The 25805-nt window shown below is 32.2% G+C and overlaps 1 protein-coding gene and 1 long non-coding RNA gene across 3 annotated transcripts in view; both read right to left on the bottom strand.

Moving 5' to 3' along the window:
• LOC127733190 (uncharacterized) overlaps positions 1 to 25805 on the bottom strand; it is a 222126-nt gene that overhangs the window by 119873 nt on the left and 76448 nt on the right. The window lies entirely within an intron of this gene.
• Positions 1 to 25805, bottom strand: part of LOC127733119 (prominin-1-like) — a 226586-nt gene that overhangs the window by 118541 nt on the left and 82240 nt on the right. For both annotated transcript variants that reach the window (XM_052242417.1, XM_052242418.1), the window contains exons 10-12: positions 21957 to 22020; positions 13773 to 13849; positions 1929 to 2011 (exon numbers count right to left, since the gene is read on the bottom strand). In XM_052242417.1, the coding sequence (XP_052098377.1) occupies positions 1929 to 2011; positions 13773 to 13849; positions 21957 to 22020 (224 nt within the window). The remainder of the gene's footprint in view (positions 1 to 1928; positions 2012 to 13772; positions 13850 to 21956; positions 22021 to 25805) is intronic.

Here is a 25805-nt window from a genome sequence, read left to right on the forward strand (position 1 = left end):
ACATAATTTAAAAGTTTAAGCTTAAAAACTGTAGTCCAAACAAATTAGCCTTATAAACCCTATATACCAAGTGCGGGAAGGACTGTCGAATGGACACGGGTAAAATTATATGCTCCCAGCATTTTGTCGAGGGAGCAAAATATATATTAGCATATATGATGATGTTCAATTTATAAGGCATTTGGTGACAAAATATCATTTGAATAAGCAGTTCATAGTGAATGGTAATTGGGAGATCTCAAATGTAGCAATGTAAGCAAGCTAACATCTACGTCATTTGGGGTTTGATGGAAAGTTGTCTCGTTGGCAATCATACATCTCCGTATTTCATAATGGTTTGAGTTTTCTTCTGAAATACAAGAAGTTTAAAGACTTTAACCAATATGTACTAGGAGACTGCAATATGTTGCTGTTATAGTTAAAATCTGACTTTTGTTGTGAACATGTGATGTTATAATTTGATAGCTACTGCTGATTTAATACTTGCTATACTAAATATACTTATTAACTTTCCAATTCTAGAGACCAACGAATGTTTACTAACACTACAAAATAGCTGTAAAAAAATACTCGTCCATCCTGCATTAGTCAAGTGTTATCTAGATGTCTTCGGTTTTGTGTGTCTTTAGTTGGCCAGTTGCTGTTTTATTGTATATCCCACATCTCCATTTATACACACAAAGAAATAACAACCCTTTTAATTTACATACACACTTGAATACTTGTTATAAAAACTCCTTATAAGGCTTGTGAATACTCTCGGGCTTTTATGGAAGCCTATGTGAGCAATATGCCCCCCCCCCCCCCCCCACATAACAGCACCTTTGCTAATCGTCTGGGAGGCCGTTTGTCCGTCCCGTCTTGTGAGGGCTCTCACGTGTACAATTCTTGCCAGATTTTTATAAAACTTATAAATTAGGTTTATATCAGCATTGTTGCTAAGTTTGAAAATTAGTGCCGATTAATTATTTTTAAAAGAGTTATGCCCCTTGAAAATATTAATTATATGGAAAATTGCATTGTAAGCGCTCTCACGTGAACAATTTTTGCCAGATCTTTATAAAATGTATATCAAAGGTTTAATTATCAGCATTGTCTTGGATAATTTCAAAAATCGGTGCCAATCAATTATTTTTAAAAGAGTTATGCCCCTTGGAAATATTAATTATATCAGAAACTGCATTGCATTTGCTCTCAAGCCTGCATCTCTATTATGATATTTAAAAAAATTTAAAGAACAAACAAAAAATTTTTTTTTAAGTTATAATGCCCATGGACAGATAAAATATGTGCAACGTTTGGGGCATTGGAACTCTGTTCTTTTAATCAGTTTGTTTTTGCCGTTTGAATAAAATAGGTTAATAATGACAATATCTTTTTATAATTTGTTTGCATTTAAAGCGCTTTTCTGAATTACCTTCATCGAAGCACCGATCATTCATTTATTGTGGGGCCACATGTTTTTAATGTACTGTTTGATTGCAAATTTTGAGAAAATGGTTTATTTCAGAATAGAAAAAAATGTAACAGGATCTGAATGATTTAAATTGATTTCGTCCTAACCGAGTGCACATTTAGTGTTGACATCCCATATGTTTAAGCCTTTGTTAACTTTCTCCTCCTAGTGGTTTATCTTAAACAAGCTTCCGAAACCATATCGGATTTTTCTGTCCCTTGGAAACAGTTTTAAGAAAAAATTGAAAGAAAAAACAATTTAACACATATGTGGTATCATTTGGTGTGATATGTGAAATAGCACTTCATTAGGTGTGATATGTGAAACAACTCTTTTTGAGATAACTCTTCTTCTGGAAATAGAAATGGGCCACAACCATAAGAGAATTTCCATTACAATATATTATATGCTGAGGTATAGATAGCTATTTGGACTGATGTGACATAGCAAACATAAAGCAAACAAATCTTACCTATATTCATCATATTCTACTCCATATTTTGTATAGTTTCTTAGCAAATCTTTGTATGTGGTGATGCTGAAACTTCCTGTTGTCTGAAAATGAGAATATGTATAGAGTTAAGGTGATATGAGCAATAACATTGTAAACATTTGGACTCTATTGTCATTATACCTCAATTTCTTCCTATCTATTATAATTTATGAGATAATAGGCAAAAATGAAAAAAAAATTGGGAACAATCTTCATTAACAGGCAATAACTTCAATAAGGTGTCAACTGACTATTTCAATGTTTTACTTATTTGTAGATCTTGTCTTGATGATCTTCTTTGCCTTAAAGTTTCTGTCTATTATCATTGTCAAGATAATAGGCAAAAATGAAGAAAAAAAAATTGGGAATAATCATCATTAACAGGCAATAACTTCAATAAGGTGTCAACTGACGATTTCAATGTTTTACTTATTTGTAGATCTTGTCTTGATGATCTTCTTTGCCTTAAAGTTTCTGTCTATTATCATTGTCAAGATAATAGGCAAAAATGAAGAAGAAAAATGGTAACAATCTTCATTAACAGGCAATAACTTCAATAAGGTGTCAACTGACGATTTCAATGTTTTACTTATTTGTAGATCTTGTCTTGATGATCTTCTTTGCCTTAAAGTTTCTGTCTATTATCATTGTCAAGATAATAGGCAAAAATGAAGAAGAAAAATGGTAACAATCTTCATTAACAGGCAATAACTTCAATAAGGTGTCAACTGACGATTTCAATGTTTTACTTATTTGTAGATCTTGTCTTGATGATCTTCTTTGCCTTAAAGTTTCTGTCTATTATCATTGTCAAGATAATAGGCAAAAATGAAGAAGAAAAATGGTAACAATCTTCATTAACAGGCAATAACTTCAATAAGGTGTCAACTGACGATTTCAATGTTTTACTTATTTGTAGATCTTGTCTTGATGATCTTCTTTGCCTTAAAGTTTCTGTCTATTATCATTGTCAAGATAATAGGCAAAAATGAAGAAGAAAAATGGTAACAATCTTCATTAACAGGCAATAACTTCAATAAGTTGTCAACTGACGATTTCAATGTTTTACTTATTTGTAGATCTTGTCTTGATGATCCTTTTTGTCTTAAAGTTTCTGTCTATTATAGTTTTCCAGATAATAGGCAAAAAAGAAAATAAAATGGAAAAATTTGTTGTTTCAGGGCAACAATTAACTCCTATAAAACAATTTTGATGTCAACAGTAATTATTAACTGGACATTAATTATATAAAAACTAGAGGCTCTAAAAAGCCTGTGTCGCTCACCTTGGTCTATATGCATATTCAACAAAGGACACTCTCCAACATTGTAGATGAGAATAGAATTAATGACAAAAATCTTTGTTTTTTTTTTATCTTATATTGCTGATATTGAAGTCTGTTTAGTTTCTCTCTACCTTATTTAGCTTTTGCTCCAAACACAAAAGAGAGGGTAAAAAAAAAAAATCCCAATTTAAGGGCAATAACTCCTATAAAGAGTAACAGTCTACTAATTATATCGGCAAAATTTGACTTGTAAGTAGGTCTTGTCTTGCTTTTCAATTTTTGATTATTTAAATTTTTATCTATCTATCATAATTTTTATTATATAAGGCAAAACGCAAAAAAAATGGTATAAAAATCGTCATTAAAGGGCAATAACTCCAATAAGGAGTCATCGGACAAAATCTGCCATTTGTCTTAATTGTAGATCTTGTCTTGCTGATCATTTTTGTTTATTTAAGTTTCTTTCTATCTATCATAAGTTTTAAGATATAAGACAAAAACGCAAAAAAAATTTGCCATCAAAGGGCAATAACTCTTATAAGGAGTCAACTGACGATTTCAACCATAAGACTTATTTGTAGAACTTGTCCTTCTGATCATTTTTGCAATTTCAAGTTTCTCTCTATCTATTATAGTTTTCAAGATAATAGGCAAAAATGAAAAAAAGTAGTAAAATTTGTCATTTAAGGGCAATAACTCCTACAGGAAATCGTCTGACAGTTTTGACGTATATGGACAATTGGTAGAGCTCAACATTCTGAATAATTTTACCCTTTCAGATTTCCTCCATTTGTAACTGTTATCAGAATAATAGACAAAACTTGCATTTTACCCCATATGTAATATTTTTAGCCACGTCGTCCATCTTTGTTGGCAGGCACATTTTTTAAACTAAATACCCTAATGATGATTGTGGCCAAGTTTGATTTTATTTGGCCCAGTAGTTTAAGAGGAGAAGATTTTTGTAAAAGATTACAAAAATTTATGAAAAATTTGTTAAAAGTTGACTATAAAGGGCAATAACTCCTTAAGGGATCAATTGACAATTTTGGTCATGTACTTATTTGTAGATCTTACTTTGCTGAACATTATTGCTGTTTACAGTTTATCTCTATCTATAATAATATTCAAGATAATTACCAAAAACTGCAAAATTCCTTAAAATTACTAATTATGGGGCAGCAACCCAACAACAGGTTTTTCTGTTTCGTCTGAAAATTTCAGGGCAGATAGATCTTAACCTGATGATCATTTTAACCCTGTCAAATTTGCTCTAAATGCTTAAGTTTCAGAGATATAAACCAAAAACTGCATTTTACCCCTATGTTCAATTTTTAGCCATGGCTGCCATGTTGGTTGGCAGGCGGGGTCGTTGGACACATTTTTTAAACTAAATACCCTAATGATGATTGTGACCAAGTTTGATTTTATTTTGCCCAGTAGTTTCAGAGGAGAAGATTTTTGTAAAAGATTACAAAAATTTTCGAAAAATTGACTATAAAGGGCAATAACTCCTTAATGGGTCAATTGTCAATTTTGGTCATGTTAACTTATTTGTAGATCTTACTTTGCTGAACATTATTGCTGTTACAGTTTATCTCTATCAATAATATTATTCAAGATAATAACCAAAAACTGCAAAATTTCCTTAAAATGACTAATTCAGGGGCAGCAACCCAACAACGGGTTGTCTCATTTGTCTGAAATTTCAGGGCAGATAGATCTTGACCTGATGAACAATTTTACCCCATGTCAGATTTGCTCTTAATGCTTTGGTTTCAGAGATATAAGCCAAAATCTACATTTTACCCCTATGTTCTATTTTTAGCCATGACAGCCATCTTGGTTGGTGGGCCAGGTCATCGGACACATTTTTTAAACTAGATACCCCAATGATGATTGTGGTTAAGTTTGGTTAACTTTGGCCCAGTAGTTTCAGAGGAGAAGATTTTTGTAAAAGTTAACAACGTACAACGGACACCAAGTATTGAGAAAAGCTCACCTGGCCAAAAAATCTAGCTATATATAGATGTGTCAGAACGACACGAATTGCCCCGTCGCAAAAAGTTGAAAGCCTGATATTTCAACAACAAGTGTGAACACAGACATGCATGGATAGTAATCAGCATTCAAGACCAATACTGGTTTGACGAACAATTTCCTTTAACAACGAGTAGTTAAATTTCAAACTATCGGCAATCAGGAAGTGGATGTACTGCAGATCTAAAATTTGTTAATGCAGTACAACTCAACATGATCAAGCTCTGGACCAAATATAAAATTATTCCCTTTCATAGAAGCCATGAAAATTTGATGAAAATTTTCCTTGTACATTTAGTTAAAGTTAAAATTATTAGCAAACAGGAAGTGGCTGCACCGCAGATCTAATAAACAGCTGCGCCATGAGTGCATGATACGCCCTTCGTCTTGTGTGTGAATTTTTATGCAATAAGCATAAATAGTTTCTGACATACGGCGTGACATGCGAAAACCCCCTTTTTTTTTTACAAAAAACTCAATATCTCTAAAATAAAATTTTGAACCAAAAAGTATACAGATCTTTAGATTAATATAACTAAGAAGTGTGTAAAATTTTAAGCAATAATCATAAATCGTTTTTGAGATACGGCGCGACATGTGAAAAACCCCCTTTTAAAAAAAAAAAATCAATATCTCAAAAATAAAATTTTGAATCAAAACCAAAAAGTATACAGATCTTTAGATTAATATAACTAAGAAGTGTGTAAAATTTTAAGCAATTATCATAAATCGTTTTTGAGATATGGCGCGACATGTGAAAAACCCCTCCCCCTTTTTTTTATACAAAATACTCAATAACTCAAAAATAAAATTTTGAATCATCACCAAAAAGTATACAGATCTTAGGGTTAATATAACTAAGAAGTGTGTAAAGTTTTAAGCAATAATCATAAACTGTTTTTGAGATAAGGCGCGACACGTGAAAAACCCCTCCCCTTTTGTAACAAAATACTCAATATCTCTAAAATAAAATTTTGAATCATCACCAAAAAGTATACAGATCTTAAGATTAATATAACTAAGAAGTGTGTAAAGTTTTAAGCAATAATCATAAATTGTTTTTGAGATACGGCGCAACATGTGAAAAAAAACACACACCTGTTTTAGTTACTAAGTCCCGTAACTCAAAAAGTTTTAATCTTATTTTCACCAAAAAGTATACAGATTGTTTGACCATCATAAGAAACAACTATGTTAAGTTTCATGAAATTTGGATAAGTCATTCTCAAGTTAAGGTGCGACATGTTTATGCCGGACAGACAGACGGACGGACGGACAGTCGACACCAGACATTTGTATACCATAATACGTCCCGTCAAAAATTGACGGGCGTATAAAAATTGCTTACACATTACAACTCAACATGATCAAACTCTAGACCAATATAAAATCATTTCTTTATAGAAGACTAGAAATCTTTGATGATGATTCAATATGCAAGGTCTTTCAGACTGACGGAAGGAGTTGAGTAGTTACTAGACCTGCTTTCACCACTGGGGATGCAGTTTAAAATCAGCAGAGCGGAACAAAAGTGAACTTGATCTGTAACTCATCATAGAGAACTCACATACCAAAATCAGCCTAATATCCTGAAGCGGTTATGAAAAAAGTCCGTATAACTGTTATTTTCAAAGTCTAAAGCCTGTAATACTGACTAAAATCAGCGGAGCAGAACGAAACGTACACTTGATCTGTAACTCATCATGGAGAACTCACATAACAAAAATTAGCCCAATGTCTGAAGAGGTTTTGAAAAAAACTCTGTATAATGATTTGTTGCGGAATGACGGAATGACAGACAAGGGTAAAACTATATGGCCCCGACCAGGCAGGGCCATAAAAAATTCATAAGGGTTCCCTCGAACCCAGTGTATCGCCTGCTTTCACTGTTGTCTATGTTTTCAGTGTTATTATAAAGTCCAAGTGTAAAATGAGATATAATACTTTATAAACTTTGCATTGCTGTCTGTTAATGAGGAGAGTTCTGTGGAAGTTTCCTGAAATATCATTTTAATTGATAAAATTATTCATGTTTTACAAGGTCTATCTGTAGACTGTTCCTGGAAAAAATGAAATTTGTGAAGGTTTGACAAAGTTATTGATGTCTAAAAAAAATTTGAATCCTGGACTGTATCTTAATTTTAAAGGGATAAAAACTAAGTCTATTTATCAGTAAATATGGAAAATTGAAAAGAAAAAATTTCAAAATTTTGCTCTGGATACTGTCTTCTGGTCATAAAAAAGCCTCTGTCCAAATTTCATAACATTTCATACAGGTTTGACAAATTTATTTGACGCCATCATGAGTTGGTTGACCCTTATGGAATATCCGTTCACAGATGATAGCGGATATGTTCCAATTGTCATAACTACATTCCTGTCCCCTTTTCCCGAATGTGACCTACCTAATTAGACTTATAACCGGGTTTGTACTAACATGAGCTACACAACGGGTGCCACATGTGGAGCAGGATCTGCTTACCCTTTCGGAGCACCTGAGATCACCACCAGTTTTTGGTGGGGTTCGTGTTTCTCAGTCTCTAGTTTTCTATGTTGTGTTTTGTATACTGTTGTTTGTCTGTTGGTCTTTTTCTTTTTTAGCCATGGCGTTGTCAGTATATTTTTTACTTAAGAGTTTGAATGTCCCTTTGGTATCTTTTGCCTCTCTTTTATTCATGTTTAAAAAAATAGACTGAACCTAAATGTTGACGGCGTCAACAGAATCTAGGATTGCTATGTCTTGCTTTCGAGACATAAATGTCGCAGGCTCAACAAAAACAGTAAATTAATCAATCACACCTTGCGATATATACATAAAAATAAGCAATTTCTAACAAATAATAAATCTATAACATGGTGTATTTATTCAACAGATATGTTACACATTTCCATAGTCCATGTGTTTTTCTAGAAAATTTTTAATGATGTCTCACACACATCACTGTTTCCTTTATTCTATACACATAGACAGATGTAAGGTAGCGGAATCTGCCGAGATTTGCGGATTGCTGTTTACTTAGATATATGATAACCTGAAAACAAATGTTGGCTGGCCACTAAGATAAACAAATTGAACAAGGGGGGTTTTTAACGACCTTGACTACCCATGTGGGTCTAAACAAATTAATAAATTAAGCGATAACTTATAAATTTCAACTTAGGCATTGAAAAGAAGTATATAGATTTCTCAAATAATTTTCAAAATATATAATTTTCTTATATATATATGTTTTTAGAAAGATGAAATATTCAATAACCATTCTCATATAATGTTGCGTTTAATTTGTATTGCATTTATATTTTTTATTAATTTACATTATTTGAAGGAGGGTAACTTGAAAAACATGGTAAAACAAGGGACATAACTCAAAATTTCTGTCATGTGTTTTATAATACACTTATCATTAATAACATAACAGTAGCTAGCCTGAGGTAAAAAACAAACGTTAATCAATAACAGGTTTGACACCCAAGCTGTCAAGTGAAGTCATATAATTATCCAAGTTCTTTGATTTACAGGTGAAAAATACCTTCATCAGTGACACAAAAATAATAATAGAGATTGACATCGATAGCAGTAAAAAATGGAGACTGACAAATTATTTGCAGTTGAAATTTTCAAACAAGAGTGCACATACTGAAATGTATCCTGCCTTTAACTTATCATTCAATTCATGTGGAAAGTCTTTAATATAAAAGTTTTACTGCAAATATCACATAAACATTATCAATGTTCTATAAAAATAAGGTAAAGGTCAGATGAACCATGCCAGACACATGAGACAGATATGTTCACCTTACAATCATTCTATACACCAAATACGATGGTCCTATCTCTAATAGTACCTGAAAAACAGATCAAACCACAAAATCTTAACATTGACTAATGAACCATGAAAGTGAGGTCAAGGTAATATGAACCCTACCAGACAGACATGTACACCTTGCAATCATTCCATACACCAAATATTAATATAGTTGACCTGTTGCTTATAGTATCTGATAAACTGACAAAATTATGCAAACTTATCATTGACCAATGAACCATAAAAATGAGGTCAAGGTTATATGAACCCTGCAGGACAGACACATACAACTTACAATCTTTCCATACACTAAATATAATTGACCTATTGCTTACAATATCTGAGAAAAAGACCAAACCACGAAAACTAAATATTGTCCAATTAACCAGGAAAATGAGGTCAAGGTCAGATCAAACCTGCCAGACAGACATGTACACCTTACAATCATTCAATACACCAAATTTAGTGGCCCTATTGCTAATAGTACCTGAGAAATAGACCAAACCACAAAAAATAAACATTGTCCAACTGTAAGCATACTTTCATTCCGCCATGTATTTATTACGGGTAACTGTTTTTCACTAGAGAATATTGGATGTAAATAGTGTGAAAGCGTCGATCTTGATATCGTTGTTTTGTTTATATTAGACCGGTTTATTGTTTACATAAATAAATGGGTTAAAATTAAAATGATTTTCAAGGAACCAGTTTAATTAATCTGAGTCAATTTAGTAATTATAAATAATATTGATGATGATGAGGAGGATGTTTTTATAACTCAAAATACTTTATCAATGATCAGGACATTGAACTTGATATAAACCAAATTTAAAGAGCAGATTTGTTCTTACATAAAGTTTCAATTATAGAAGTCGACCGAAAAGCAAATACACAGAAAAACTTCAGCAACCCAATAAATATAAATATTACAATTAGTGACAATTTAAAAGCATATGATTTTAAAGATTTGCATAGAAAAAATATTTAAATCTTATTCGTTAATAAGAATTATTGTGTTATCGTGTGTTCAAAATGAGTACTAATCACTTCATCAATGTATGGATCTAATGCACTAGTGTAATTAATCCCGGTACAAAATAACTAGAGCAATCATTCCGGTACAAAATCACTAGTGTAATCATTCCTTGTTTAAAAACACTAGTGTGAACATTCCTTGGATGAAAACTCTCCACTTTTTACATAAATCATTTATGCAAGTTTCAAATAGACTAAAAACTATTATTCCACATTTTATATATGTTTCCCATTCAAAAAACCCTTTTTAGAACCTTATAATGACTGGTGGATGTTTTACACTGGACCCAGATAGAAAAACCTAGTGAATTTTTGTTGGTGGATAAAAATCACTGGGGATTTTCTTCCTCCGGATAAAGTACACTGGCGGAATCAAACCACTGTTACACAATGAACCATGAAATTGAGGTCAAGGTCAGATGAAACCTTCAAGCCAGACATGTACATCTTACAATCATTCCATACACCAAATATAGTTGACCTAATTGTTGTCTCATTGGCAATCATACCACATCTCCTTATTTTTATACTAATACTTATAGTATCTGAGATACAGATTTGACCACATAACTTTTACCTTGATCACTGATCCATGAAATGAGTACCAGGTCAGGTGACAGACATGAAGAAAGTTTTCCATGGAACACATATACCAAATTTAGTTATCCTATTACTCATAAGAGAGTAACAAAAAACTGTAAAGTGAATATTTCATGTAACAAAAAACTGTAATTTTTTTTTTTAAGCAGTCACTGAACCATGAAAATGAGGTCAAGGAAAATAGACATGACAGACAGAAACTTCATAACATAAGGTATCAGTATGCAAGGTATGAAGCATCCAGGTCTTCTACCTTCTGAAATATAAAACTATATACAAATAGTTTATGGCGTTGCTGCCACTGCTCAACTATAATCCTTATGTCTCGCATTCTGCAACTTTCTTTCAGGCAGAAAACAGGAAAACATGTAGGTGTCTGACAGATCCATAGGGGTGCTCATAAGTTTCAACTCATCACTGCCAAGCTGCTGACAAAACCGGAAGTCATTTTGTTCAGAAGAAGTATGATAAAATATTCAAGTTCATTCAACATATTAAAAAATTCAAAGTATAGAAAAACAGATAGTAGAAATCTGACAGATCCTAACTAGAGGCTCTCAAGAGCCTGTGTCGCTCACCTGTATTTACTGATGCTTTGGAAATCATGTAAAATAAGGTTAAAATCATAATTAATAGTATTAGATATTAGATATTATAATGATATCTAAGATAATAACAAAAAACTGCAAAATTTCTGTAAAATTACTAACTCAGGGGCAGCAACCCAACAACGGCTGTCTGATTCGTCTGAAAATTTCAGGGCAGATAAATCTAAATCTGATGAACATTTTTGCCACCTGTCAGATTTGCTCTAAATGCTATAGTTTCAGAGATATAAACCAAAAACTGCATTTTACCCCTATGTATTATTTTTAACCATGTCGGCCATGATGGTTGGAAGGCGGGGTCATCGGACAAATTTTTTTAACTAGATACCCTATTAATGATTATGGCCAAGTATGGTTAAATTTGTCTCAGTAGTTTCAGCGAAGAAGATTTTTGTAAAAGATTACAAAAATTTAAGAAAAATTGTTAAAAATTGACTATAAAGGGCAATAACTCCTAAAGGGGTCGACTGACAACTATAACCCAGGATTTCAGAAAATGACCTATTTTCACCCGTATTTCTGACTGGTATTGTTTCCAGTATTTAGAAATCAAATATACTTTCGGTTTTCTCTGCATTTTTCCTTTGAAAAAGGTAAACAATTGAAATTAGAATTTGCTTATTTACCATGCCAATGACAGCTATCAAAACATTACATTTGATTGAAAAGTAACAATTTAAGGATTGTTTGTTAATTGAACCCCCAGAAAGTTGAAGCCAGTCAAGCTTGACATACAATTCTATGTCCTGATTAAAAGATTTGCCGTTTGCAAATATCAAATATCTGGTAAAAATCATTTTAAAACAATTTGTACCTTTTAATACAATTCTGTTGGAGAGAATAATTTTGTTATCACTTAAATGTAAAAGCTTTAAATCAAATCCATATGCTCTAAATAATACACTGAAAGGAAACACACTGACTTCTTTTTATTTATCCATCTCCTGTGTATAGGAGCACATTAGCTTTAATTGATTTCTAATTACATGTATAGCTGGGGTATATGACATTCACTAATAAAAAGAAGTATTAAAACTAGTGAGAATAAAACAATAAAAGGGCATTGCTTTAGAATGATAAATATTTATATACTTAACAATTACAAAAGTGATTATTTTTAGGAAACTCAGTGGTACATGTATATTTTATAGTAAATAAAAAAAATTCTCAATACTAAAATTGGACCGAAAAGTTCATATGCGTTATGACCTGACATTTTCTTCTTCAATGCAGGTCATGACCTGCATTTTCAGTTTCAGAGGTTGACAGGTATGATTAACTATTAGAAACATTTATCTGTAACATCATTTTTCTCTCTGTTGAGTAGCTTGAACTTACTTATTTACATTAAACAAGAATGTATCCATAGTACACAGATGCCCCACTTGCACTATCATTTTCTATGTTCAGTGGACCGGAAAATTGTGGAAATCATCATCAAAGGGCAATAACTCTAATAAGGAGTCAACTGACGATTTCAACCATAAGATGTATTTGAGGAACTTGTCCTTCTGATCATTTTTGCAATTTAAAGTTTCTCTCTATCTATTATAGTTTTCCAGATAATAGGCAAAAATGAAAACTAGAGGCTCCCAGGAGCCTGTGTCGCTCACCTGATATTTTTGTTTACAATTGATGTATGAAATAATGCAACCATTATACTTTTGCTTTAGTTTGAGATATTAGCCAAAAACTGCATTTTACCCCTATGTTACATTTTTAGCCATGTCGGCCATGTTGGTTGGCAGGCGGGGTCATCGGACATATTTTTTAAACTAGATACCCTAATGATGATTGTGGCCAAGTTTGGTTAAATTTGTCTCAGTAGTTCCAGTGGAGATGATTTTTGTAAAAGATTACAAAAATTTACGAAAAATTGTTAAAAATTAAATATATATAAATGGCAATAACTCCTTAAGGGGTCATTTGACAATTTTGGTCATGTTAACTTATTTGTAGATCTTACTTTGCTGAACATTATTGCTGTTTACAGTTTATCTCTATCTATAATAATATTCAAGATAATAACCAAAAACAGCAAAATTTTCTTAAAATTACCAATTCAGGGGCAGCAACCCAACAATGGGTTGTCTGATTTGTCTGAAAATTTCAGGGCAGATAGATCTTGACCTGAAAAACAATTTTATCCCATGTCAGATTTGCTCTAAATGCTTTGTTTCAGGGATATAAGCCAAAATCTACATTTTACCCCTATGTTCTATTTTTAGCCATGGTGGCCATCTTGGTTGGTGAGCCGGGTCATAGGACACATTTTTTAAACTAGATACCCAAATGATGATTGTGGCCAAGTTTCAGAGGAGAAGATTTTTGTAAAAGTTAACGACGGACGACAGACGCCAAGTGATGAGAAAACCTCACTTGGCTACACTTAAGTTCTATAGCATAAGCTCTGAAGTCTCCAAACTGAAATTGTTTTTGATTTACTCACATCATTTTTAAAACTGTCTGCCTGATCAATAATTGGTTGAATTTTGTCGGACAGATCATTTACTGTATTCTTTATATCTGAAATGAAAAATACTTGCCTAAAATACAAATCCAAAATACATAAATTCAGATTTCCAAATAAGACCAACTGACAAAAATGCTAGATAAATCAAAGCAACTTCAGAAAAGGCTAAAGGGTAAATCCTATAGGTTGCACTTTGTAAATACAGCTGATTCACAAACCACACCTTTTTAAGGAAGATATTAAATATTCATAGAGATATTGTTTTTTTTTACCTACTGGTTCCCATATATGACCTCCATGTTTCATCTCATAGAGACAAAACATTGGAATTTTACTAGTATAAATACTGTTGGATAGTAGACAAATTGAGTTCTCAGGAAGACTCAAAGTAAAGGGAAGGGTGCTGTAGTACAGAATTTGAGTATAAGTGTAAACTCTTAGAAGTTCAAGTTGAAAATATGCCGCACAATGATTTGACCTTTGCAAAAAATAGTACTGCATATATGAACTTTCCATTCGAGGATATGATTTTTTAAGAAACTTCATAGTTTATAGAAGTGCAACCTTTATTTACCACAGGGTCCTAATATAAATCTTTGTAGTGGCTGCCATCTTTGATTTCAGATCTATTTTATCATTCAGATGCCCATGAAGTGAATTTATCTTTCATCCATAAAATTAATCAAAAAGTTGAAACAACTTCTAAGAAAAAGCAGTTTAGATATATTTCCCATAGGAGTCGTAAGTTAATATATGGTCTCAGATAAATATTACATTTTGTACTAATTCTAAATTAAAGAACCTTAGTGAGCGCGCTCACATACCCCACGTCCTCACATTGTCATTGGAGAAATAAAATATGTGTAAGAAAAAAAAATTGTATAAGAAAAAAAAATTGAATCATAATTTCCTGTCAATATGCACATCTACATAGTATGTCCTTATTATCTACAAAGTTTCATGAAATTATGTTGTGTGGTTTCAGAGGAGTTGCGATGACAAACTGTTGCAGAAGTACATTGAAGCAAATAAGTTCAAAGGGGCGCAACTCCTAGAAAAAAAATTGAACCGTAATTTCCTGTCGATATGCACATCTACATAGTATGTCCTTATTATCTAAAAAGGTTTCATGAAATTCTGTTGTGTGGTATCAGAGGAGTTGCGATGACAAACTGTTGCAGTAGTACATTGAAGCAAATAAGTTCAAAGGGGCGTAACTCCTAGAAAAAAAATTGAACCGTATTTTCCTGTCGATATGCACATCTACATAGTATGTCCTTATTATCTAATAAGGTTTTATGAAATTCTGTTGTGTGGTATCAGAGGAGTTGCGATGACAAACTGTTGTAGTACATTAAAACAAATAAGTTCAAAGGGGCGTAACTCCTAGAAAAAAAATTGAACCGTAATTTCCTGTCGATATGCACATCTACATAGTATGTCCTTATTATCTAAAAAGGTTTCATGAAATTCTGTTGTGTGGTATCAGAGGAGTTGCGATGACAAACTGTTGCAGTAGTACATTAAAACAAATAAGTTCAAAGGGGCGCAACTCCTAGAAAAAAAATTGAACCGTAATTTCCTATCGATATGCACATCTACATAGTATGTCCTTATTATCTAAAAAGGTTTCATGAAATTCTGTTGTGTGGTATCAGAGGAGTTGCGATGACAAACTGTTGCAGTAGTACACTAAAGCAAATAAGTTCAAAGGGGTGTAACTCCTAGAAAAAAAATTGAACCGTAATTTCCTGTCGATATGCACATCTACATAGTATGTCCTTATTATCTAAAAAGGTTTCATGAAATTCTGTTGTGTGGTATCAGAGGAGTTGCGATGACAAACTGTTGCAGTAGTACATTAAAGTAAATAAGTTCAAAGGGGCGTAACTCCTAGAAAAAAAATTTAATCGCAATTTCCTGTCGATATGCACAACTACATAGTATGTCCTTATTATCTAAAAAGGTTTCGTGAAATTCTGTTGTGTGGTTTGAGAGGAGTTGCGATGACAAGAAACAGGACTGACGGACGGACGGGTCAAAAAAATTATACCCCCCGTAACTCGTTACATGGGGTATAATAAGGATCATGCACAGTTTTAAGAAGATCACAACTGTCATCTTCTTAAACTTATATGTATTAATGTTGAACTTGACTTTTCAATGTACCTAGTAATGATTTTGGCCCACACTTATAAGTATTTATTCCATGTTACATTTGAGATATTGGGTAAAACAACAAAAATTATTTTGGAATTTGAAAAAAAATTGAGGTCTAAATACAATGATCCATGTTGCTATGTTGTTACAAGAGATCTTTTCAACATTGTTCAAGATCTAGTGGTAACACAAATTGTAAAGACAAAAGGGCCAACATATTGTTGTTCTTGATGTAACAAAGTTTTAAGTTAAGTGAAGTCTTTTTTGTATGATAAATGTTACTTGCTTAAGGTTCTCTTTTTCTGGATACAAAGAAGCCAAATAAAGTAAATGGTATATAGCCATATAGACTTACTGTGCCCTCTTACCACAGGTTTGTTACTTTGCTGTTTAGAAGTGATTGAGTTTGAATTTCTTTCTTATGAGACAGTTTTCAGTGAATTACTGAGTCCTTCAGTCAGGAGATTTTATTTTTTTCAGACTTATCGATTTTAATACTGTAAATTCAGAAATTATTGCGTGCATTTATTATTGCGATTTTGTCATTTTTGTCAAAAAGGATGGATTTAAGCATATGTCCCCATTCAAATGCATTGATCGTAAAAAAAACGTCTAAACACTACTAAGGACTTATAATATGCCACTAAAGACTAGAAAGGAGGTGTTACTTGTACTCTGTTTTCATATTATGGTAGAGATAGATAGATTTTTATTACATAAATTCCAATATTTATAGAAAAAGAACCACCAATAAATGAGTAGTTGAACAATATTTGGAACGTGCCGGTTTTTCCTTGATATTGCCGAAAATCAGTGATCTCGGGGTTTTACCTGAAACACTTTGGGAAAATGCAATTTTTAATTCCAATTTTAAACCAAACGGTAAGAGATATCCCAAGGTTTTTTAAAATGCATGTCTAATTTGATAAGGAGATTTGAAAAAACGTTCTCAATGGTAGTTGAAATTATTCAGTGCAATCATTTTGTGTCCGTCGTTGTCTTTCATACATATCAATTGGTGTATCCACTGTTTGCTGTTCATTATCTGTTGTTTATTGCAGTCAGGCCTCACGATCGGTCTCCAAATTTAAGCCCCCACTTAGGTTAATTAATTATCATTTATAGGGGGAGGGGCTATTTTTCTCGGGACAAACATTATTTTCCTTCCTTAAAAACAACTTAAAAATTTTCTATATTTTTTCATTTAATCATAAACCGATGAATATTTAATGATTTTTTAAAAATTAAAAAAATATTTTTATGGTAAATGTATCTAAATGTCTGGGTTATTTTCTTATCCAAATAATTAATTTTTCATTTTTTTAAGATAAGTGTTATCAGTTATGTAATTTGACACGTGTCTTATGGTTCAGTGATTTTAGGAAAAATCAAAGAAAACCGGCACATGCATTGTTCAATTATCATTTGTAATTTTTTTAAATTTATGCATTAAATATCAATCTCTATCTTGATAAGAAATTTGTTTACATGGTATAGCACCCCTTTTAGTCCTTAGTAGCATATTATAAGTCATTAGTGCACTAAGGAGTTTTTAGCCGTGTTTAGACACACCCTTTTCTGCTCTTTGGCCGGATTGTTGTCTCTTTGACACATTCTCCATTTCAATCCTCCATTTTATTCAATTAGTTGTGATTCTCTTTATCTCTCTGTTTGATGTTTTTGCAGACAAAATCAATTCGCAGAATTAATCTAAATAAGCAGACATTAAACTCTTTCTTCTAAAACTTTTAGCATTAAAACCTTATTGCATGAAATTGAATTAGTATGTTAGTTTGTAACCCGGATTTGTTTTGATCTCTATCGATTTATGAGTTTCGAACAGCGGTATACTACTGTTGCCTTTATTTAATATCAGTCTTTTCACATTTTCGGATGACCTTAATAATAGTTACCTATATAATGATTTTTGACAGAAATTTACATACTTAATAATTGAAGAATTCGTTCTTTTCATCGACACATTTAAAATTGCTGCCGTAAAATGTTTTTTATTCGCAACGTCAAACTGTGAAATATCGGGAAAAGATGCATTTTTTCGAGATTTAACCATAAGCTTAAAAACGAGCATATGGACCCCTCTTTTTAGAATTGTGAATAATTTTTTCGGATATTAATCTTTTAGACATACATTAAAAACGGTGTCCTTGATATGCAACCATGAACACAATGAAAAGTGAATCCGTGAAAGTGTTCCATGTGTATTCCATTCAAATAAAGACTTGTTATGATATACCATTTATTTAACTATTTTATCAAAAAATTTAAATAAAAAAGAATGTATATTAAACTCGTAAACACTATTTCAAGTTTAAAAAGTTCCTCAATTTAAAATCCTTCTTAAGGAATACGTGATATATTTGACTGATCTTATACTTGTTTAATTAAAAATGCCTTCAAATACATATAATGTTTATTTTTATTCAATTTTCCACAAAACATTTTTAGCTTAGTTTAAATGAAAATAAAGAACAGAGAATAAAAACACTGTTGAAGAGAAAATACATATTCGTGTTAAATTCACCTCAGTTTAATTTGTTAATTCAAGTTTGACATCTAACATCTTAATCCGCAATCCACATTTACCCGACAATCTTGTATATTGTATTTTCTCAATGGAATAAACTAACGTGCATGTGACCATCAGAAACTAAGACAAAAATGATATTTGTAATGGTATTTATCAAAACTTAAATGTTTGAATATATCTTAGTAGAATATGAATTTGCCAAATAAGCGAAGAATTATAATCTAGCCTAGTTCAATATTGGAGAAATGACTCAAGTTGAACGCTAATTCAATACTGATTCAATATTTTATTATATAGTCTCACCACATACAAACATTAAATGAGAATCACAGAAATAAACATAAAACATTAAAACATTTGCATTGTATGTACCAATCTTAAAAAGAATAATGAGAGACTTTTAAGACACAATATATTTACTCATTTACATTTAAAATTTACAGAGTCCACCTGTACTATATGAAAATAAAACTTTTTTTTTCTTTGAGAACTGGGAAATAAAATGCCGTTTCTTTTCAATAAAATATTGTTGATGTTTTTGGCAACTATATCAGCAACATTGCCGATATTAAATACTAAATATAAATTTTTCGCTATCTGATAATTATAGGTTAAAATGTTCATTAAAATGTTTAGCTTAATGTATCATAATTTGTCTTAAATCTACATATAATTGGTATTTTTAAATGACACGAAGTTCATCTTCAATAGTAGAGCTACAACACATGTCATCTCGTGGACTTTTTTTCTTTCATACTTTCCAGTTTCTATTTTTAGTGGAGCTACCCCACTACTAAATTTTGCAAAAGCACTTTTGTTTTTTATTGACAGAATATTTTAAACAAATAACAGTTGGCCAACAGTATATTTTTAAGCCCATTTCGCTCAGTTGAATAGAAATTCCAATTTTAACTGTCATGAATCTGTAAGAACGTTCTGTACGATGAAGTTAATTAAGTGTTCACAAGAAAGTAAGTATGAATGTAAATTTTATTTTGAGTCGGAACATATATATACACTTTAACCGTGAGATGAAATATAAGCTTTGATGAGCTCTATAACCTACTATCATATAAAAACCGCAATGAATGAATGTTACACGATAAGAGATGAACTTTTGACAAATGCACGTTATCTGATATACACAGTTATACACGATTGAGGAACGCACGATACACGGTAAAGAATGAATGATTGATGAACGCACGATACACGGTTAAGAATGATTGATTGATGAGCGCACAATACACGATTAAGAATAAACGATGCACGCACGTTACACGGAAAATACACGGAACGATGAATGATGAGCGCACGATTGGTACATGAACGATACAAACACGATTCACGCAGGATACACGATGAACGCACGGAATAATGGTCAGTTTGAATTTTAGAAGGTCTGTAGGTGATTTTTTGCATTTCTTATCTAAATCTAGGACACGCCAGTAAGAGCTTAACGTGATTTTGAAGCATGCTCATCATTGAGGTACTCCGACATCTAGTTGTTTTTATGATTGTTTTCTTTCTTTTTGAGTGACTGTCCTATTATAAACTTTGTGAAATTTTTGAAATACTAAGGATTACCCGAGGAATAGATTACCTTGGCTGTATTTGGCAAAACCTTTCGGAATTTTGGGTCCTCATTGCTCCTAAACTTTGTTCTATATTTGGCCTTTTTTAATGTTTTGTAGTCGTAACGCGCCTCTGGCGTACAAAACTTTAATCCTGACCACGTGTCCATGATGAGTTTATAGACTTTTACCAAATATAAATTGTTCTTTTGAGTGCATGTTCGGGTATTCACAAGACTTATGAAAACAAGATATTTTTGAAAACTAAGTCTTCCTGTCGAATTTTTGAATTGATTTAAGTTACTTCAGGAAATCCTTAAAATTTGAAATGTTTTATCTGACCAAATAATTGTCAGTATATAAGAGGTCCTAATAAAGCTGGTGTGTTACTCTCAAGAACAAAATACGAAATATTCTTATAATTTGTGTCACACTCAGAGTTACACTTCATATGGAAATTGGACTTTCAATTTCTCTATACAACCTATTCCATGAGTACAGACAGCTTCAATGAGTATAAGAATAATTTAAAGCATCCAGGAAACAAAATATGAAGATATGAAAAATAAAATAAACGCATCCAGATTATGAAGTAAACGGAGTGCTGAACTTTATATCTTGATCAGTCTGTGCAATTTGCTTTAGACATCCGGTTTGCAGAAATTGAGAATTGCAATTGGATTAGGTCTTTGTACATAAAACAAGGAGAAAAAATGATGTACACTCCCAAGTAATAAATAAAATAGTCAATCCTTAACAGATAACTTCAAATGGTAGCTGTATACAATTTTCTATTTACAACTAAAATCCAACAGTGCTTTTAATTGACGTGTGCAAGAATCTACACACAATAACATATTTTCTATAAAGGTGTTTTAATATCTTCATTACCTCATTCTATTAACAGTCAATTATTTCAAATCAAAAGCAAAAATAAATTCAGCAAAAAATATTTGGTGACCAGTCAGCGGTCTCGGGTTCACGTATTGCTTTTCTTTTTTCAAAGCTTGCTATTTAAACGTTAAAGCTATTTTAGATAATAGCAATTCTGACTGTGAGAGAGCATTTTCAATTACGAATAAAGAAATTTACCCTGAATTCAGATGTAACCAAACTGGCAGTTGTTTTGAATATGTGCCTAGTTGTGTTGTTCTGAATGCAGCAAAACAGGCCACCGTTGAATGCAATAAAAGTTTACAGTAGAATATTGTTTTTTATATTAAAAAATATGTATAATGTTCATATTAAAAAGTCCGCATCTACGTCACGTGTTTTCACACGCTTTTTGACATGTCATGTCATGTCATGACATGATTTGTCATTGTCAGTGGTTGGCAAGTATGACAAGAACCCAGAAATTTTATCAGTTAAAATGCATCATCAACTATTTCACTTAAAGAAAAAAATAGAGGTATGTTTATTTATTATATGTATTTTCAATGGACCAAAATATGTACTTTTTATGATTTTCTGAAAATATTTTACTGGATTATCTCCCTTGGAATAATCCACAAACTGTAAATTTGTGTACTGATGTGTAGTTAAAATTTTAATACATGTTTAATAATCAACCTTTAACTCATTGTTTTCCTTATTCATAAATTTCAGGGTCCAGAATTGGTCATTTACTAAAATACTGCCTTCAGCCTGGAGAAACTGGTTTCCAGTACATTACAGCATCTCTTAACTCACAGGAAGGGGAACCACATGAAATATTTTTTCTATGATATTTTTTCACAATGTTGTTTAAGCACATTTAATTTCAATCAAATTTGATGACCAACCCCACTTGTGGACTGTTGTGCATGTTTTTTGGTAGACTGGGTGTTAAGTATTTCTATTCATGAATATTAGCAGCAGAAAAATTGGAAAACAAACCTGCAACCTCTGTTTTTGTCTCATTTTCAACAGTCCACGGAATGTCTTCAAATTCTTGCTTGGCCTAAAGTAAAAATATATAACATGATATTGATTTCAGATAAAAAAAAAAAAAAATATTTGGGAACATATGCTTGTCGAAATATATTGATAGCAATGATGAGAAACTCAATAAAACAAATAAAATAAAAGCATGATAGCATTGGAAAAATCATTTGCCGAAATATACATGCGTGTTAGTGTCCCTTCTCTTAAAACAAGTACAAAATTAGTTCCGTTATCACAAGTCACAAATTAACTTCATACCAAATATCACCAGTAAAACAATTATCAGTTGTGTTAAAACATTTTTACCTGTATACAATATAAAATACACTGATTTACTGAATTTGATAATCAAAAGAAACATGGAATTGTAAATCTGGAGTAGCTTGCTAAATACCACAGGAATGTCAAGTTTGTGTCATCAAAATCATTTTAATTTTAATATGTTGCATTCCACAAATCAGTAAACCATAATTAAGTATTGCAATCCCTATTCAGAATCATATAATCAGCACACCCTTTTCGCCACAAAAATTCAGGGAAAACTGTTTAGTCATTTGGTGAGACTCTGATACATTTCAAGTTCTGTTGCTGTTTAAAATAATTTAAAATTTGGTAATAACATTGGCTCCACCAGGTCCTTTGGGGCCCAGATTGGGCTACCTCTGGAGCTCTATGCCCTATCAATTGTGCCCAGAACTAACAAACATTGCTCAAAAGAGCCCCAGAGTCCATAATATTAAGTCTTGAACTGGACGATAAATTAAGATGGAGCATATGATGACTGTTAGGGCTAAACATATTTCCATGGAGAAATTCTCTTCCCTTCATCAATGAACTACAAAAATGTTAAAAAGAATGATTCTAGAACACTTCCTGAGTGTTAAAGATCAGCCAAAACCACAAAAAGTACAAATATTGCAAGTTTGTCACTAGGTGGAAATTAAAAAAGTTTTATGTAAATTGCAAACAAATTTTGTTGTGAATGTGTGGATATTATCATATATTAAATGCATTGCATATAATACTAAGAAACTTTAAAAGTTAAATCGTATAAAATTTATTTAACACTTACATATATGAGGGACTCTTAGCTTGTACATAAACATTTGTACAAACATGGACATTATTTCCTATCAGATTTGTGACTTTTTTTCCTACATTTATTAAATGTTTGATTTTTTTCCTGTGACTGTTTTTCTGTTTATCATTTTTATCAAGATCAGATCACAGTAAAGTATTTAGTCGCACTGCCATTTTCACGATTCCTCCTTTGACATAATCAACTATTTATACACAACACAATTTAAGAATAATGTTTTATTATTAAAATATTAAACATACTAAATCTACACATAATATTAAAATAAATTGTAACATAACAGTACATTTCTAAATTCTACAATGGATGACTAACAATATAATACATTATTGGCTTTCTTGGGGCTACTCATTCACTTAAAAGAATTTGACTTTATAATTTTTTAAAACTAATCAAAAAATGAGAAAAATAAATTTTTAAAACTTATCAAAATATGAGAAAAAGGTTCATTCCTGGGGCGATCCCCAGGAATAAACCTATTTGTTCCTCGGCAGGAATGAACCTACTTCCTGGGGCGATCCCCAGGAATGAACCTATTTGTTCCTTGGCAGGAATGAACCTAATTCCTGGGGCGATCCCCAGGAATGACCTATTTGTTCCTCGGCAGGTATGAACCTAATTCCTGGGGCGATCCCCAGGAATGAACCTAATTGCTCCTGGGCAATCCCAGCGTAGTAAAAATACTACTTTAAAATACCTATTTGTTCCTCGACAGGAATTAACTTATCTGATGTATTATTGAATTGGGGGAGTATGATTCCCCTGGAATTAAAAAGGCCAAATGAAATGAGTTCATAAAATGAAAGAGTGAAAGCCCCCAAGAAATAATAATGCTAACAAATACAAAAGTAAAAATAAACTACACCCACAATACAATAGTTTCAAAAATGACACATTTTCTGTTGTGCTTTAGAAATAACCCTCTTATCAGTTCTTATATATCTGATATAACAGTCGGATGACCATCTACCGAGTGTTTGTATGATATGATCTTCAACTCCCGCTGCTGCAGCTGAAGTAGTGGCACCAATTCTGAACGAGTGACCACAGAAATCACTTTCCCTATAACCCAGACGGATTAAAAGCTGTCTTAGGTAATTAATGAAAGTTTCCCTGGATAATGGCCTACTTAAATCAAATTCACTTTCAACAAATAAAGGAAAGCTTGCTAAAGCTCCCATCTATTAGCGATACTTCAAGTACTTGTTCATAACATGCACTGGTCCAAAAATATCATTTTCATTTATAGTTATATCTTCTCCTTCTCGAAAAGGGTCAGTACTAGATAATCTTAATTTTAACACAAAACGAATCATGTAGTAGGCTGATCTTAACATCATCAATTACTACGCAGTTCAGATAATCGTCCTTAGTTTTGCAAGTGAACTCTCCACATCGAAGAAAACCAAAGAATGCTGTCAAAAAGGCACACTGCAGCATAAGATCAATGAAAGGTGAGAAAACACCTGTTGATAACAAATTGCATAATCGTTTTAACACATCTGAAGTAATAGGCAATCTGTTCCTAGAAACACTGTGTTGAGATTTCTTAATAACCTGCATGATATACGGAAGTCATTCTGTTCCTGTGGTAGGGTCATTATGACCTGCACGCAAGTAATGGTATCGTATACCCGCTATGTACATTTTAATAGTATCATGTTGCAGCTTTTTACTATTCTTACAATGAGTTGCGAAGTAGATTAAATGGTCCTCTGTTATTATAGGTAAACAATTAACGGAGCACTGTATCCCGCTCATATTCATGAATGTTACAAAACTCTGTGCAGCTGATCTATAGTTTTGTTTTGTTCTCCGACTTAAAGATAAGTCCCATAAATTACAGGCTTGTTGTTCTAAAACATCATTATGTGGGAAGGCAAGAGGCAAGGCACTGGCTTTTCTTCTGCTTCTGGTGCTAGTATTCTGAATTTCTGCATCTGGTAACGAGAAAGAGAGTCCGCAATATTATTGTTAATACCAGGAATATGTTGAGCATGAATAATAAAATGGTGTGTAGCAGCATGAAAAGTCAACTTTCTCATAAGCTTCATGATACTCTTAACTTTAGACCTGCCTTTGGAAATAATGTCAACTGTAGTCATATTGTCGCAATGGAACAAAATACGCTTTCTGTTCCAATTATGACCCCACAAAACACAAGCCATGACTATGGGGTAAAGTTCAAAAAATGCCATAGATGTTTGCTCATCCATAACTTCTATAGGAAAATCGCCCTGAAACCACTGATTTTTGTAAAAACCTGCAAATGAATTTAGTGTAGCATCAGTATATAGTTCCATATCAGCGGCTTCCATTATATTGTCGTTAATGAAAAAAGATACACCATTCCATTTTCTCAAAAATAACAACCACATATCCAAATCTAATCTACATTCAAGGTTTAATTGTATTCGGTGGTGAAGTTTCTTTACCTTGGTTGATAAAGCTATAAGATGTGACACAAAGGAGCTTCCATGCAAAATAACTCTTGAAGCAAAATTCATGTGCCCTAAAAGACTTAGGATTTCTTTTTTTGTACAATGTTTGCGGTTGCGAAACGTCTCAATAAATTCACAAATCCTGTTAACTTTCTCGAAAGGCAGTCGGGCTTCCATCAGTTCCGAATCTAAAAATATACCTAGGTATTCAATAACTTTACAAGGCCCAACTGTCTTTTTAGCTGATAGAGGAATTCCTAA

The sequence above is a fragment of the Mytilus californianus genome, unplaced genomic scaffold, assembly GCF_021869535.1.
Source record: "Mytilus californianus isolate M0D057914Y unplaced genomic scaffold, xbMytCali1.0.p SCAF_3, whole genome shotgun sequence".
Classification (NCBI taxonomy): domain Eukaryota; kingdom Metazoa; phylum Mollusca; class Bivalvia; order Mytilida; family Mytilidae; genus Mytilus; species Mytilus californianus.